The following is a 17,455-nucleotide window of genomic DNA, read 5'->3' on the forward strand; positions in this document are numbered from 1 at the left end:
GGAGGGAGAAAGGTTGTTTTCTGCTGCTCCAGAGAAGCGGACACAGAGCAATGGATCCAAACTACAAGAAAGAAGATTCCACCTAAACATTAGGAAGAACTTCCTGACAGTAAGAGCTGTTCGACAGTGGAATTTGCTGCCAAGGAGTGTGGTGGAGTCTCCTTCTTTGGAGGTCTTTAAGCAGAGGCTTGACAACCATATGTCAGGAGTGCTCTGATGGTGTTTCCTGCTTGGCAGGGGGTTGGACTCGATGGCCCTTGTGGTCTCTTCCAACTCTATGATTCTATGATTTGAATAAGCAAGAACATTCCTATAAGGGAATGGGATCACTCCTTATAAATTTTGCTCAAAGGTCTGGGAACACAGGAACCTGTCCCACAAGTGCCTGTTCAGCTTCTTTGATCTGCATAGTGTGTGCTTTTACAAGTGCTACGTAATTCACTCCCAGTGTAGCTACACCTGCCCTTTGGAACTCCCTGCCACTTGACATTAGGGCAGGTCCCCTCGAGGTACATATGGGTAGGGGGAAGTGTTTCATTAGGTACTGAGGTGGAAAGATAGCCTACCTCATAGGGCTGGTGTGAGGATGAAGTGGGAAGGAAGCAATGCTGCATGCCGCCTTTGAGCTCATTGGTGATGAAAGGGGCGATATAAATGTAACCCTAATACACGTGAAATCACCACCTCATGTGCACGTCTGAATGCGCTAACTAGCGTTGCTGCATGTTTTACTGGAATAACATGGTCAAGTGCTTTCCCCCCACACTCTTTGATGTTTATTTTCTTTTTCATCAATTTCCTCACTTGAAATCTGAACATACCAACCCCCACCCCGCGCGCCCCAAATCTCTCCTTGCTGGGTAGCCATGGCTACCTACCCGACGTGCCATTCGTCCGCTAGCTCCGCCCTTTTCTCGACATCCCTTCTTTCTCAGTGGAGGATAGGCCCGTCGCTCTCCCTTCCGGAGGAGCCGGTTGGCTACGACGATCCCGTTACACGTCCCCGCCTCTTGAGGCCCGTTGTACCTGTATTTGCGTGCGTGTGGGTTGGCTCCTTGAATCGGCGGCTTTTCATTGGCGGGATTCGTCCTCCCTTGCCATTCATTGGAGGGATTTGGATCTTTCTCTTTTTGCGCCCACCCCTTGGAAGCCTTCGCAAAGCCGCATTGGGCATCTTCGCCCGTCGCTCCGCGCAAGGAAAGCTCTGATTGGTAGGCGCTTTGCTTCTTCCCCCACCCCTCAAGGTTTCGCAGAGGGGAGGAGGCGGCGGCGGCGAAGGCGTTCGGCGCAAGCGCAGTGCCCGCCGTTTCCGCGGCGAATGGGGCCGCGCTGCGGATGGAGCCGCTGCAGAATGGAAGCGGCGAGGAGGGAGAGGAGGCGAGGCCGCCGCCGCCGGGCGCCATGGCGTCGGAGCGCGAGGCCGGACCCCCCGCGGAGCAACGGCTGAGGCGAAGCCCCGCCCCTGCGGCCCTGGCCGGGCGGCGGCGCAACGGCGCCTCTGGAAAGGCGGAGGCCGAGGAGCGCGCTGGCCCCGCCCCCCGGCCGCGCCTCGACTCCCACCGCAAGAACCGCCCTCGTGAGTGGCTGCTAGGGGGCGCCGGAGGGGCGGGGCTTGTCCGGGAGGGGCGGGGCCTGGGAGAGGGGGAGGGGCCTCGCGGGGTTAGGGCGGGGCTCCCTATCGAACTAGGCATGGCTTGTCTTGAGCTTTCATTCATTATTATTAAAATGATATTAATTTTTGTTGATTAAATTTGCATTCAATTTAATTATTTCATAAGATTTATACACCGCTAGATTGTAAAAAACCTCAAAAAGATAAAATGAGGAACCATATTTTGCCCTTTTCAGGGTAGGATTAGATTTCAGATTGCTACCTTATTGTTCTGACTTCCTTCTGCCTCCATTTTATCTCTTTTACTGCATTTGCATCCCACCTTTTCTCTCTCCCTCCCTCCCTTCCTCAGCTCCATTTTGGTGTCAGGACAACCCCATGAAGTTGAAACAAAATAAAAAAAATCCTTCCTGTAGCACCTTAGAGACCAGCTCAGTTTGTTATTGGTATGAGCTTTCGTGTGGCTTTTTCTTTTCTACAAAAAAATAGATTGTACCTACCTGTAACTAGAACCCATGAGGTTGGTTAGGTTGAGAGACAGGGACTTCCCTCAAGGGCCTCTCTCAAGTTTTGTGACTGCGTGAGGGTCTGAACCCTGGTCTGCCAGGTCCTAGTTAAACGCTCTGACCACTACCCTGCCCTGATGTAGATTAGGGGGAGAGAGAGAGAGAGGTGGATATTGCTGGCTCAGAATTGCCTGTGGAGCTCCATGAATGAGTGTAGATTCGAACTTGAGTCTCCCTGGTCCTCATATAAATATTTTGGTGGCTAGAATTTGCAGACGGAGCTATATAAATTGTAGCTTGAAAAAGGAAAGATTGTGCTATCTGTGACAGTTGATAAGAAAAAGAAGCTGCTTGTGACCGCTTTTATCTATTTATTTAACCTGGGAATTTCCAACAAAGCTTGAACAATTTCAAAATGCAGAAAGCAAAAATAAAGTACAGTGTAGTAATTTAAAGTAACATACTGGCTATGTACTGCTCCCGCTAGAGATTGCATCTACAGTGGTACCTCGGGTTATATATGCTTCAGGTTACATACGCTTCAGGTTACAGACTCCACTAACCCAGAAATATTACCTTCGGTTAAGAACTTTGCTTCAGGATGAGAACAGAAATTGTGCAGTGGCGGTGCAGCGGCAGCAGGAGGCCTCATTAGTTAAAGTAGTGCTTCAGGTTAAGAACAGTTTCAGGTTAAGAACAGACCTCCAGAATGAATTAAGTTCTTAACCCGAGGTACCACTGTAAACCTAACAAACCCAGTGCAGATAAACCAAATGGAATGGCATTAAAAAGCGGAGGGGAGGCCTTTTACAGTTGTGGGGGAGCCACTACCGAGAGAGCTCTGTTGCTGGTAGCCACTTGTACCTCAGATGGCCGAGGAACCCAGAGATGAAAGCTTAGTGTAATGCAGAGGAAGGGAATCAGATAAAATACTGTGAAACAGTGCTGTGAGATTCTGTGTGAAGAATGCCCTGCTTATTTAGGTACTACACATTCATGGACTTTCCTTAGTCTAACAGGAAATCTTGTTTCTAGGTGAGATTTTTAAAAATACATAAACAATTGACTCATGTATGGCATCACCAACTTTAGTACATGTGCATTTTTTAAAAAATCTCATTTTGAAGACCAATTCTGTATCTGATATCACACCACTGCCGTCTTGTTCATTCTATGCATATAATAGATACCACATGGCTTACGCCATAAGAAACTCATTTATCTTAAATGATGCCATGAGATCGTTTGGTGAAACAGGTTTATGTGGCTATTTTTCCTGAATGTACATAGATGTCAACAAGCTGAAAAACTCTGGAATTCATTGTCTGAATAAACATGAGGCTTCTATCAGGATGGCAGGCATGAAAAAGCTGACTCTGAATCTTGAGCCTGTCCATAATTATTACAGAAGAATCTTGTGTTTGTAGCTCGAGAACTAGGGCTAGATGCTGTTCTGGTTTAATCAATCTAGAGTTGAAAAGAGTGTGGCTTTTTTCAAAAAAGAATGTGTTTATGAGCTAGCCCTGCCTTCTGCAACTTGGTGCCCTCAAAATGTTTTGGATTACAAGTCCCATCAGCCCCAGTTGCCACATTCTGATTTAGAGGAAGTGGTTGTGTTCAGTGGGAAATGCATAGATAAGGTTGGCAGATGTTTGCTGGAGGTCTTGAGGGGGCAGAATCTCAGTGAAGGTGCAAAAGGAGGGTGTAAAAGAGGGAAGGGGCTGGCGGGGTGTCATTGTCGCAAATAGGGTTCAAGGAACGATGCCATAAGACTGCCTTTGTTGTGCAGTTGCACGTTGCAATTAATTCAAGCTGAAAGGGATGTTGACACTTAGCTGCAGAAATCATGCCTGGTTTGCTGTGTTGAAAGGGTTGCTTTGCATATTTTCAGCGGCTCCCTATATCCCCCTTCACCAACTATCTGAATGTTAGGTTGATGAAATAATTACATAATTGCAAATCCTCCTGCTGCAGCTGATAAACTGCAAAGAAAATGGAGGCCCTGGCACAGGGGCTGGGAAAATTTGTTTCTTTGGTTTAGCTGCAGTTTTCTGCATCTCAGGACTGCTGCTTGTTTGAATGCTGTTAGTCATGCAAAAAATTCTGCTGGACACACAAATCTGCGTGAATTGTGCTTGATCATTATCCACTCCAGGATACAGCTGGTAATCATGTTGCACATCTGCAAATACTATTCAGGCAGTTTCTGGGGTGATACTAGATGATGCAGTTCAATATGTTCTGAAGGTTTAGGTTTTTTAAAGTGTGATTTGAAGCCATTTTGATAAATCTAGCCTTTTCCTCACTTGCACCTGAGCATTTGGTATAGAACAGGGGTCAGCAACCCGCGGCTCCGGAGCCGCATGTGGCTTTTTTACACCTTTGCCGCGGCTCCGGGGCGGATACTAGCGAGGGGAGGAGGCGCATTGTGTGCCCCGACACTCCCCACTGTTTTAAATGTCGCAATGGCCACCTGAGAAGCAAAACATTTTGTTGGTAGGAATCGTGTCTACATAAAGCTACATATACATAGCAGTTGTGATGGTGTGGAAATGGCTTTTTGTGCATACTTAAAGTCAGTCTAGGTACTCAGGACAGGTAGAAGCAAAACAAATGACTTTCCTTCCTTGGAGGTGTTTAAGCAGAGGTTGGATGGCCATCTGTCATGTATTAGTTGAGATTCCTTCATTGCAGGGGGTTGGACTAGATGACCCTTGGATACCTTCCAACTCTACAATTCTATGTTAATGCCTGATATGAGACACACATATGTATAAAATATATTTTTAAAAGATATGAGACACATGTTGTTCATATGGTCATGCTTATTGGATGCCGGATTATCGTCTTCCAATGAACTACTCTATTCCCAACTTTTGAATGAAAAGTGTAATGCCGGTGACAGCAAAAGAGGTTTAAAGACACTCTCGAGGCAAATCTTTAAAAATGTAGTATAAACACCGACAATTGGGAAACACTGGCCTGCGAGCGCTCCAGTTGGAGAACAGCCTTTACCAAAGGTGTCATGGGCTTTGAAGACACTCGAACTCAGGACACAAGAGAGAAACATGCTAAGAGGAAGACACGCGTGGCAAACCCTCACCGTGATCAACTCCTGCCTGAAAACCTATGTCCCCACTGTGGAAGGACATGTGGATCCAGAATTGGCCTCCATAGTCACGTACGAATACACCGTTAAAACCGTATTCATGGAAGACAATCTTACTCGGCTACGAGTGATCGCCAAAGAAGAAGAATGAGACACAGTTCCTATAAAATGCTGCTCCTATAAAAGAAATGGAGCCCCTTTCATAAAAGTCCCTCCCTCAAAGAAATGCAATGCAGCTGGGTCTGTTTTTCCTGCTATTAAAAAAGAAAAGAAAAAAGGTCTAGCCAGTGGAACGTCACAAAGTAGATATATTGCAGGCCTTCAGTGCAGGCCAGCTTGTGGGATGAATTCATTTTATACGTGAGACAGGATTGGAGTAACTGAGCCTGAAAGTACAATGGCTGCAAGTCATTATCCTTACCTTCTGCCAAGAAAATGTCTTGGTTGGAGATAGTATCCCTTTCCACCCCACCATCCTCATGCAGAATTGATTTGTGCTCCAGCACTGGCTAGGCGGAGATCACACGTCTTAAAACAGAGTGGCTGGAGGATCATGGGGATCCTGACAATGGAAGTTGCTAGTTCTTGCCAGTCCCCCCCCCCCCCAGACTTCAAAGGCACATGCAGTAGTGTTTTTTGTGTGTAAAAGAATCTGGAAGACAAGTTATTTTAAAAACAAATATTTTGTATAAGTTGTGCAAGGGACGTGGGTGGCGCTGTGGGTTAAACCACAGAGCCTAGGACTTGCCGATCAGAAGGTCAGCGGTTCAAATCCCCGCGATGGGGTGAGCTCCTGGTGCTCGGTCCCTGCTCCTGCCAACTTAGCAGTTCGAAAGCACGTCAAAGTGCAAGCGGATAAATAGGTACCGCTCCGGCAGGAAGGTAAACGGCGTTTCCGTGCGCTGCTCTGGTTTGCCAGAAGCGGCTTAGTTGTGCTGGCCACATGACCCAGAAGCTGTACACCAGCTCCCTCGGCCAATAAAGCGAGATGAGCACCGCAACCCCAGAGTCGGCCACGACTGGACCTATGGTCAGGGGTTCCTTTACTTTTAAGTTGTGCAAGACCAAAATTGTGGTCTTTGGGAAACATAGCCCCAGATTCAAATGGAAAGTGGACCAGCAGGAATCTGGAGTAAGCGTGTTCCTTTAGACACAGTCGTGGAAGGGACATTTGATTTGTAAGTCGCTTTACCCCTCAGTGATGTCCTCTCCTGTCTCCCATGTTACTACGACTTGGAGTCGACCAACGAAGTTGACTGCTGGGGGACTCGGGACAAACAAAGCGAGGAACTTCTTTACACAGCACATGATGATGGAATTGACTGCAATGGCTGTCAGCTTGCACGTGGCTTTAAAAAGGGGATTAGATCAATCCATGGAGTCTAAAGCTATCAGTGACTGCTAGTCATGATGGCTATGTTCCTGCCTCCAGTCTCAGAGGCCTCATGCAGGGGTCAGCAAACTTTTTCAGCAGGAGGCCGGTCCACTGTCCCTCAGACCTTGTGGGGGGCCGGACTATATTTTTTGGGGGGGAAATGAACAAATTCCTATGCCCCACAAATAACCCAGAGATGTATTTTAAATAAAAGCACACATTCTAATGTAAAAACACCAGGCAGGCCCCACAAATAACCCAGGGGTGCATTTTAAACAAAAGGACACATTCTACTCATGTAAAAACACACTGATTCCCGGACCGTCCGCGGGCCAGATTGAGAAGGCGATTGGGCCGCATCCGGCCCCCGGGCCTTACTTTGCCTACCTGTGCCTCATGCCTCTGAATGCCAGGTGCTGGGAATGACAGTGGGAGAGGGCTGCTGGCGTCTAGCCCTGCTTCAGCTGGATAGCTCAGTTGGTTAGAGCATGGTGCTGATAATGCCAAGGTTTCAGGTTCAATCCCCATAAGGGACAGCTGCCTAGTCCTTCATTGCAGGGGGTTGAACTAGACTGGGGTTTCTCAAACTTGGGAGTCTCCAGTTTTTTTGGACTACAGTTCCCATCATCCCTGACCACTGGTCCTGCTAGCTAGGGATGATAGGAGTTGTAGTCCAAAAACAGCTGTGGCCCTGCCTACCACTGGTAAGTGGCTCCACCAAGAAAATTACCGCAAGGCAACATTGCCCTTAAAATGTTCTTCTCCCGCTTTAAACACTGGCCTCTTTTAGGAATCCTTGTAAATCTAGGAAGCAGCATTTCTGAAATTCTTAGAAATAGTCCATCTTCGTAACTATTCTGTACGTGGCCGCAGAGGAAGTGAGGGAGAATGCGTTTCTCACTCTGGCAAATGTACTTAATGCTTCTAACTTCCGCTCTTCTTATGCTAGAACAGCAACAAGTAGTTCTTAACACAGCCATTAATATGTGCCTGGGGTAGTTCCCTGAAGTGTTGCTTCAGCTTTGATTTTGAGAAACAGGTGACCTGGTAACATCACTTGCAACCACTTTGATTCTGGTTTACTGACTTTCTCACCAATAGCATGGTTTTTTTTGGGGGGGGAGTAATCTGGAGGGGTATTTGTAGTTTACAGTCGCTATCTGTAGTGCTATTTATTTTAATGAGTTAGTCAGGAACAGCTGGTTGGTATGTATGGATTTATACACCATGTACGTTTAGCTAATGGGCAGGCCTTGCTGGGTCAGAAGTTTGTGTATAAATGTAAAAACAAAGAACGGTTCAAATTAGTTACTTATAGAAGGCATTTCCAGCCTTGGAACATTGGAATGTATCTTCCACACCTGGCTTTGGTAATAAAACTAGTTGTTTTGTCTGCGGAGGGTGTTAATACATTCTGTTGGTTTTGTATTTGATGTGTGTTTTGTGCACTGCAAGCCTTTTTTTCCTTTAGACTGTCATTCCACTCAGCTTCCCAACGCTCAGCCTTCTTGCCCACCCCCAACTTCCTTTCTCTTGCGCATTTGCAGTTCTTTCCCTAATGTGGCAGAAGCCATGTGGCTTTGCCAAGTTTCTAATTCATGTGTTGATGCTAGAATGTATGTGAACATTCTGCGGTGTCATGACAGTTCAGTGAGTGGTTGGGGTGAGCCCTTGTCAACTGGGGGCGGCAACTGGGTTTTATTTTTATTTATTAAATTTGTATACCACCCTTCATCCGTGGATCTCGGGGCAGTTCACAGCATAAAAACACAAGATCAGTTTAGTCTCTTTAGAAATGTATAATAAAACACCACCTTTGTAATGATCCCTTTTCTCCCTTATTCCTTTCAGTCTTTCCTTGGTTTGGCTTGGATATTGGAGGGACCCTGGTGAAGCTTGTGTATTTTGAACCAAAAGACATCACCACGGAGGAAGAAGAGGAGGAAGTGGAGAACCTGAAGAGCATCCGGAAATACCTGACCTCCCACACTGCCTATGGCTCTACAGGCATTCGTGATGTTCACCTTGAGCTAAAGGACCTTATGCTGTGTGGACGTAAAGGCAATCTGCACTTTATACGCTTCCCTACTCATGACATGCCTGCTTTTATTCAAATGGGCAGCGAAAAGCACTTCTCAAGCCTCCACACTACCTTATGTGCCACAGGAGGTGGAGCATATAAATTTGAGCAGGACTTTCGCACAGTATGCAATTTTTGGCTTATATATTTTTAAGCTGCTATAGCACATGGTTAAAGCTTGCAAAACAGAGCTGCCGCATGTCTTCATAACCTCTGCAGCAACTCTCTTTTGTAATGCTGTTTCCAGATTTGAGTGTAAGGGCAGTGTGAAGTTGGTCTCTGCCAGGTGTGGGAAACTTTTGGCCCGATAGATGTTGCTGAAATACAACTCCCATCATCCCTGGCCATTGGCCATGCTGGTTGGGGCTGATGGGAGTTGTAGTTCAGCAGCATTTGAAGGGCTGGATCTACACTGATATGAAAAATGCTATAAAAATGCTTTAAAATTTAGCTCTCAATGCAATTGACCATTGGTGATGGATTGCTGCTCTACAGCGTCGTCTGTTATCACATTTTTATAACGCCTTTATAATGTTATAATTAACCAGTGTAGCCGAGGCCCTGGTTTGCTAGATGCAAACTTTTAACATTGTTCTTGCATTCCATGAAACAAAACTTCCATGAGAAAAACTCTGTGAACAAGATGATTCTGCCAGCTATTGCTGCTCCATCATTGCCATCTCTTCGGGATCTTAACACTGCCTTCATCAGCCTCTGTTGCTCTCTAGGTATTTGGGACTACAACTCCCATTGGCGTGTGCGGATAGCAGTTGTAGTCCAAAATATCTGGAGAGCACCAGGTTGGTGAAGGCTGGCTTAATGTAGGACAGCTGACTGAAGAGTTTGTATTGTGCTGATTGTAGTGGTGACTGTGATAACTTAGTCCAAGCTGCATGCTTCTTTGGCTTCACCATTGGGTTTCAGGTTTGGTGTGTGCACAGAATGCTGCTGCTCAGAACCGTGTTAGAAACGCTTTCTTAGGTAACCAAAGACAAGTGAGGGGGAAAGCAGTGAAAGGAGTTCCTTTGCATCCTCTCCATGTCTGCTTCAGCAGCTGTTCTTCATTCATTAGGCAGGGGTGCCTGTGATTTCACTGTGAATCATAGAATTTAGGTCTATTAAACAGACCTTTGCTTCTCAGCTGCTGCTTCCTCCCTCGTTCTAAACAAAAAAAGAATTGTATCTCATACATGCTGGGAAGGATGAATGTTGATGGTTAAATGTGGGCTAATTTAACAATCAACTCTCATCCTTTCCAGCGTCTTTGAACTACGTTTTTCTATCTCTTTTGTTTTTGTTTACATCATTAGATGTTTCCTGTTTTTTGTGTGTGTTTCTTCTATTGTCCTGCCCATCCTGTTTTTCAGTTTCCAGAGATTAAACCTTCATGAAATCAGACTTCAGCGCTGTGGCTAAACTTCAGAGTAGCTACTGGTGTTCGGTTTCAGAGAGCCTAAATCATAAACATATCCTCCCTGAGGGCTGCAGTTCCTTTGCCTAATGGCTGTTTACCCCATTTCTCCATTTGCCTCAACTCCTCTGTTCGTTTGCAGTTACTGGGCTTATTTTATTAAGCTATTTTTACCCAGCATTTCCCAGGGCCCTTAGAGATGCTTTAAAACACATACAATTCATAAAAAGCAATAGAATCACCAGTCAGCTTACAATAAGCATGCCCCCCCCCCAATAACCCACCTTTAATCAAAGCAAACAATTGTTTGCAGGTTTAGCAGACTGGCATAGATTTGAATAAGCCCTTTTTGCTAGCATTGATGGTGGTGAACTTTCAGGCTTTGCCATTTCTAATACTGAAACTCAAAGGGTTCTCATTTGTGGTTGGCCAGTGTTTCTAAGTGCTGAGAGAGAATGGAAGGGGGGTGGGACCTGTAAGCTGCTTGATGAAACCCTCCAGGCCTTCCTTGGAGTGTTTCAATATCTAGTTTTCTTCAAAGCTTGTTTCTCCAAACAGGTGAGTGACCTCCAGCTCCGCAAAATGGATGAACTGGACTGCCTTATTAGAGGAGTGCTGTACATTGATTCGGTTGGGTTCAACGGACACTCGGAGTGCTACTATTTTGAGAACCCAACTGATCCCGAGAAGTGCCAGAAGCTCCCCTTCAACTTGGAGAACCCTTACCCTCTTCTGCTGGTGAACATTGGCTCCGGGGTCAGCATCCTGGCCGTCTATTCTAAAGACGATTACAAGCGGGTGACTGGGACCAGGTGAGCTTTGAAAGCGTAATGCTTTCCCTTTCAGATCTGCTAAGCGAGTCCGGTCCACGAATCAAGTGACTTGCAGTCCATGTGCATGGCTAAGAGATACCTCTGGCGTCATCTGGGCACAGTGCAGCTGCGTCATGCAGTGGCGTAGCGTGGGTTGTCAGCACCCGGGGCAAGGCAAGTAATTTGCGCCCCCTAACCTGTGGATTTGCGCCCCCTAACCCGTGGATTTGCGCCCCCTAACCTGTGGATTTGCCCTAACCCCAGATGTTGCGCCAGGTGCGGCCGGCCCCCCCTGCACCCCCCACGCTACGCCACTGGCGTCATGTACAGTGGTACCTTGGGTTAAGAACTTAATTCGTTCTGGAGGTCCGTTCTTAACCTGAAACTGTTCTTAACCTGAGGTACCACTTTAGCTAATGGGGCCTCCCCCTGCGCCGCCGCCACACGATTTCTGTTCTTATCCTGAAGCAGAGTTCTTAACCCGATGTACTACTTCCGGCTTAGCAGAGTCTGTAACCTGAAGCATCTGTAACCTGAAGCATCTGAACCCGAGGTACCACTGTAGCTGCTGAGGCTGCAGTTCTGTTCATCTGGCAGCAAGGCCTATTTACCACAATGGGACTTATTTTGGAGAAAACATGCCTCGGGTTGAGCTGCAAGAGTGGCATCTGCTCCCTTTTCTCTGTGAGGTTGTAAAAAATTTAAGGATCCTCACATCTCTCATGAGGCTAGCGTGGAGGCCTGTGCTGTGATGTTGTCTATTAACTAGTTACCTTCATTTTTGCTGGGTTAAATCACAGGCGTCTTGTCCTGCAAGTTGTTGGTCTTCTCATCCCCCTCTACCCAACGCTTTGTGATTTGTGCGTCTTGTTTGTTTGCTAGCCTTGGAGGAGGAACCTTTTTTGGTCTCTGCTGCCTGCTGACTGGCTGCTCCACCTTTGAAGAGGCGCTCGAAATGGCAGCCAGCGGGGACAGCACCAAAGTGGACAAACTAGTGCGGGACATTTACGGAGGAGACTATGAGAGATTTGGGCTGCCGGGTTGGACGGTAGCATCCAGGTAAGGCCGCACCTGGTGTTTCAGTAGGGGGCATGAGGCAGCTTGAATAACTTTTCCCCATCTGTTTGGTTTTGGCAGCCTGGGAAAAAGTGGCTTCTGAATGAGCCTCTGAATGTCAGATTTGGGGAATTGCAAATTGGGAGAGCACCGTTGAGCTCATGTCCTTGCAGGCTTCCAGTTGGCTACTGCAGACTAGATGGGTCTCTGGTCTGATTCTGCCGTGAGCCTTCCTTAAGTTTTTATGTTTTTAGCTATTGTGAGTGCACTGCATTTAATGTCTTTGCTCGCCTAGAGCCTTTTGACATGGGGTAAGCTAAGAATCAGACAAACGAAAACTTGTGTCAGCCCTGAAACAGAGCAGCAGTTGTCTTTATTTTGCTTCAGATGAATGAGCATAGGAAGTACCAATAGGACCCAAGAGAAGAATTGTGTCTCTAAGGTTCTTATGCCCATATTCCCCAGTTTATAGACTGCTGGCTTCCTCAGGCTTAATGAGCCTGTCTTGTAGCCTGTGGAAGTGTGGGCTTGGAAGAGGGAAGTGAATCAGGCATGGGACTAGCCCAGCTTTCACTCCAGTGCCACTTTTAACCAGCAAGGGGCTTCAGCTCAGCACCTGAATGCATGGAAATTCACACTTGATCCTGAGGGTGTTGGGTAGCAACTCTTGGAAAAGCTTCTACGGACCCAGTAGAATAGACTCGCTCCCACGAAAGGTGGTGGACTATCCTTCCAGGTTTTTAAGCTGAGGCCAGATGGCCGTCTGTCAAGGATGATTCAGTGGGTTGGACTAGATGACACTTGGGTCCCTTCCAACTCTGATTCTAGGAACTGAAAGTTGGCATTTTTAGGTGGGGGAAAAATTGTGCACAATTTTCTGTCCAGCTTTGGAAACATGATGAGCAAGGAGAAGCGAGAGGCAGCGAGCAAGGAAGACTTGGCAAGAGCGGCTTTGATCACCATCACAAATAACATCGGCTCCATAGCACGGATGTGTGCGCTTAATGAGGTATGGAAAGAGAGGAGCCGGGGAGCCAGTCAAGGGAAGTGTGTGCTTTTCAGTTCCTCACGGTCCTGTTGGTGGGGGCTGGGAATGCCTTCTGAAAGCACTATCTGTCTTGCTGTGGTCTGTTGTGAATGAGCAGCCAACTGTTTTGTGCTTCCCACTTTGCTCCTCTCCTGCCATGAGCTGGAGAAATAAATCTTTGGTTTCCCGTTACATCTGAACGAAAGATGGTGGTTGGCTGCTCATTTACAAACCACAGTCAGCAAACTGCCCCTTAAGCTGTGGTTTGTGGTTGGCTTGCTGACTGTGGCTTCTTAGGGAGGAGCAAGCCAGGATCCCTGCTTTGAATGTTTCCCGCCTTTCTTTCACACGGGGGGGCGTTTAGGGTTGGGGGGAGCAAAGTGAGAACGATCAGGCAGCATGCACAATAAACACTGATAAACCAGAGTGTCTGGCTTAGCGTTGTGTGTGAATGTGAACAATGAGTAAAGAGCTGTCCTTATGCTCCGGTGGGCAGTGAGAATTGCTGATGCTGAGGCCCCGCACTGCACCATGGTCCAGCAATGCCTCTGAGCCACGTCCTGTTGCTGTCGAGATGTGCTGGGCAGCATTGACTAGGGATATTGTAAACCTGTTCCAAACCAAGCTAAATAATGTTTCCAGGTTTCCGATGAGCCCCACTGTTAGATTGTAAACAGTACAGAGAGCTTCCTTTTCTGAGGGTAGTCAGGAGAGACAGACAGGAGGATCTTTGGAGTCACTGCTGCTTCTAAAAGGCATAAAACTCCCTCTCGAGGCTGAGGACTTTAGCCGAGGAAGAGGGAGCAGGCCAGGAAGTAAGCTGTCTTGCAGCAAGAGTCGCTCCTCCTGTCCCAGCTTCTTGCGTGGCATTACCTGAGCTTGGTGCTTTCAGCTTCTTTACAGTGCTGCCTTGTTGCAATCATGTCAAGCAGCATTGTACAGGGCTATGAAAGAGCCAGGCCCTCTCATCTTTTGCCTTGGGGCGTCCGTGGCGCAGCAAGGAAGGCTAGCATCCCTGCCACTGTAACCCATCGCCTGATATAACAGCAGCTCCAAAGAGAAGCCTTTGGGGGACACTCAGAGGAGGTGTGAAGGATAATTGGAAAACCAGAGGCAAAGGTGACACTGTGGTAGGAAAGGATTAGAGGAGGAAAGTGGTAACAGCCAGGACTTCAGCTTTACCTGATCTCAGTTGCCTGCCTTCACCCCAGGTCTGAAGGTGAGTCGCTGATGCAGAAGTTCTTTCTGCAAGGTAGCTGGCACAATAGATACTGTGCTGACTTATTTCTCCTCTAGGATGTGAACTTCACACCACCCTACCCACCGTTGACCACTCCAGTCCCTCTCTCTTACTGGGCACAGCTTCTCCAGTTCTCTCTCCACTGTTCCCCACTTGCCAAAGCAAACATGCCACCACCTTCACAGCAGGCGCCCTGACAGTTAATATTCTTTGACTGACACTTGCCCATCAGCAGCAGCTCAGCCAGGGAATAAGGCAGGACCTCGAAGGCCACCAATCTTAAACGTTTTCTGTCCATAGGATGAAAACCAGCAGAAACCCCCAGGAATCAGCTGTTCAGTTATTTTGCTCAAACGTCTCTTCTGTGATGCCTGACCCCCCACTTCATTATCTCGTTCTCTATCCTAGCTTGTCCCATTTTGCTGCAACTGATTTCCACACCGCAATCTGTTCTCTCCCATCTGGACCAGGCTTGCACCCTCTAATAATTGCTTGCCTCCTGAGCCTGGTGCTAACTTGGAAATGCAAAACAGTGCAAAGTGGGGCTCAGGGGATATGATGCTCTTAACTAACTTAAACTACCGGGAAATGTTGGTCTTGAGTGAGACACGAATGCAAGAACTAAAGGCCTTCGGCAGCCTGGTGCCCTCCATAGAATGGACTACAGCTCCAGCCAGCTGGGGCTGATGGGAGTTGTAGCCCATCGACATTGGGGGCCGCACTAGGTTGGCAAAGGCTAAACTAAATCAAAGAAATGGCAAGGTGCATGTTTTAAGTGTGTTTGTTACAGTGAACAGAGATGTCAAGGGTCTTAACACTCCTTCCCCCTCTTGCAGAACATTAATCGGGTGGTTTTCGTGGGGAACTTCTTGCGTATCAACACAATCTCGATGAAGTTTCTGGCGTATGCTTTGGATTACTGGTCAAAGGGGCAGTTGAAGGCCCTGTTTCTGGAACATGAGGTAGAGTCACACTGAAATGCAAGCGCTCTCTTTCTTCCTCCCTCCCTCCCTCCCTCCCTCCCCCAACTATAGCCAAGGCAGGGTGGGGTGGGTGGTAAGCACCCTGCAAATAGATTGTCCACTGTTTCCATCTTTTGAATAAATGAAAGGGGAGGAACCTGTTGTTCCATCTTTTATTTCAGTGCTGTGGCTCTCGTAATCTGACAGTTCAATAATCCTGAAACTCTCTTTGTAATTATTATAACAATTAACTGGATTTAGAGCTCAACTATCCTGAGGTTGCAGGGCGGTGAATAGCAATTTAGTAGGTCATATAAAAGGAGCAAAGAGGGGAGGAGGTGGAGTAGTACCCAGATATGTGTGTGTGTTTGTGTGTGGTGTGTGTGTGTGAGAGAGAGAGAGAGAGAGAGAGAGAGCGCTGAACTTAATAAAAAGAAGCCCTCCCCCCCCCCCGAAAGCAAGTAGTTCATCTGAATATGAGGGGCTTGTGAGGGGGGACTCAGCCAGTCTCAAAGTGCGTGACGGGGTCCTTGCCTGCCTTCCTGGCTCGGTGTGGTCACACATAGTGGTTTTTTTTTTTTAAAGGATATCTAAGCAAACTACCATCACCTTAAAATCAAAGTAATGAATAGGCTGATCTTGATCTTTGGGGCAAGTGTATTTTGACAAGCAATCTGATCCTTTGCGTTTGTGCTGGTTTCGTTTTTTTTAAACAGGGCTACTTTGGAGCGGTTGGAGCTCTTTTGGAGCTTTTGAATACATCCTGATTCGAGGTGGAGCCTGGGCCCAGGTTTTGCTGCTGGCAACGTCTACACCAAAGGGAACATCTCTGTTCATTCAGCTTTATTTGTAAGGGGGGGGGGCCTTGTCTGTTTGACAAATAACAGGAAGAAATAGTGAGTGACCTCAGCGATCAGTGCCGAAAAGGACAAAGGTGTGTGTGCTTTTTAAATAGCATAATCTGAATATAAACTAGTTTGTAAGAAGCCTATATCTGTTTATGCGAACCGTATTTGTCTTGCCTCTGGTAAAATACACTTTCAAGTCAGTCTTGCTTTGAGCAGCTCATGCCGTGAGGCGGCTGAGGGTGGGTCAGGGGCATGGGTGGTACAGGTTGTACTATTCTGAAAACCAGCCTTTGCCAGCCTGGTGCCCCTGTAAGTTTGGGACTGCAGCTGCTGTTTTTGGAGGACACCAGGTTGGCGGAGGTGGCTCAAAACCTATTTTTTAAGTTCTGTTTTTTTAACTTTCTAATCTTGTATGGACTCCTATTAATTTTCATCATAGCGCTGAACTGTGTGGAATATGAAAACACACTTGAGATATTAAATCTATTTTTAAAAAGAACAGTGTGCAGCCTTCTTGCTTTGAAGAAAATTGCTTTCCTGCTTGTGTTCTTGTAAAGAAATTGGGGAGAAGGAAGGGGATCTGGGGAAGAGAAGGATTTAAGCCTGCAATCCCATTTACGGGGACACAATCTGTCAACTTCCTTCTTCTGAAGAAGGGGAGGGTGGGGATCAGAAGCCACCTTTTCGGGCTGCAAGTGGGCACCAAGCTGAGCCCATCGTGTAGCCTAGAGTCACTCTAGTTCCCAGAATGTTAATGCACTACAACTCCCATCACCCCTGACCATTGGCTAAGATGACTGGGGCTGATGGAATTTGTAGTCCAACAACATCTGGGGACCCAAGGTCAAAGAAGATGGCTCTAGATCAGGGTTTCCCAGACTTGGGTCTCCAGTTGTTTTTGGACTACAATTTCCATCATTCCTGACCACTGGTCCAGCTAGCTAGGAATGATGGGAATTGTAGTCCAAAAATAGCTGGAGATCCAAGTTTGGGGAACCTTGCTCTAGATCACACTTCAGAAGATATGCTTTCCCTTGTGCCTTAGAAGTACTCCCCCCTCCCCCCAAGCAAGGCAGCAATGTGCCCAGCAGAAACAGGCATGGGTACATCTCTGATCCCATGCTGCAGCCTAGACTGCAGACCCTCCTCCTTGTACCATTGCATACCAAAGATCCATGCTGCCACTGCTACCTGAGGCCCGCGAGCTGTAGATGGACCACCTGTGGGTTGCGTGACCCAGTTATTGGGCATCTGTTGTAGTTGTTACAAGCAGAATTTACATGCTACCTTTCATTTCAAGAAGAAATGCCAAGGCAGTTCACAAATAAATAAAAGCCGACAGCATCATAACAAGGATGAAACAAAAAATACAGCTGCCTGTAATTAAAACACATAGTAAAACAAGTACATAAAACAC

At 47.1% G+C, this 17,455-nt stretch overlaps 1 protein-coding gene across 5 annotated transcripts; it reads left to right on the forward strand.

Moving 5' to 3' along the window:
* Window positions 1-1,128: 1,128 nt before the first annotated feature.
* PANK2 (pantothenate kinase 2) lies at window positions 1,129-16,537 on the forward strand. Of its 5 annotated transcripts, none has more exons than XM_028744145.2 (7): window positions 1,129-1,211; window positions 8,454-8,806; window positions 10,652-10,905; window positions 11,788-11,964; window positions 12,847-12,970; window positions 15,065-15,190; window positions 15,907-16,537. In XM_028744145.2, the coding sequence occupies exons 2-7, from the start codon at window positions 8,645-8,647 to the stop codon at window positions 15,955-15,957; spliced, it is 894 nt and encodes a 297-aa protein (XP_028599978.2). In that variant the 5' UTR covers window positions 1,129-1,211; window positions 8,454-8,644; the 3' UTR covers window positions 15,958-16,537. The 5 variants fall into 5 exon arrangements, 4 of the variants coding, with proteins under 4 accessions (XP_028599978.2, XP_028599977.2, XP_028599980.1 ...); XM_028744144.2 differs by lacking the exon at window positions 1,129-1,211 and adding an exon at window positions 1,257-1,576; XR_013394119.1 differs by lacking the exons at window positions 1,129-1,211; window positions 12,847-12,970 and adding an exon at window positions 1,251-1,576.
* Window positions 16,538-17,455: the final 918 nt, after the last annotated feature.

Source organism: Podarcis muralis, chromosome 9 (genome assembly GCF_964188315.1).
Source record: "Podarcis muralis chromosome 9, rPodMur119.hap1.1, whole genome shotgun sequence".
Classification (NCBI taxonomy): Eukaryota; Metazoa; Chordata; class Lepidosauria; order Squamata; family Lacertidae; genus Podarcis; species Podarcis muralis.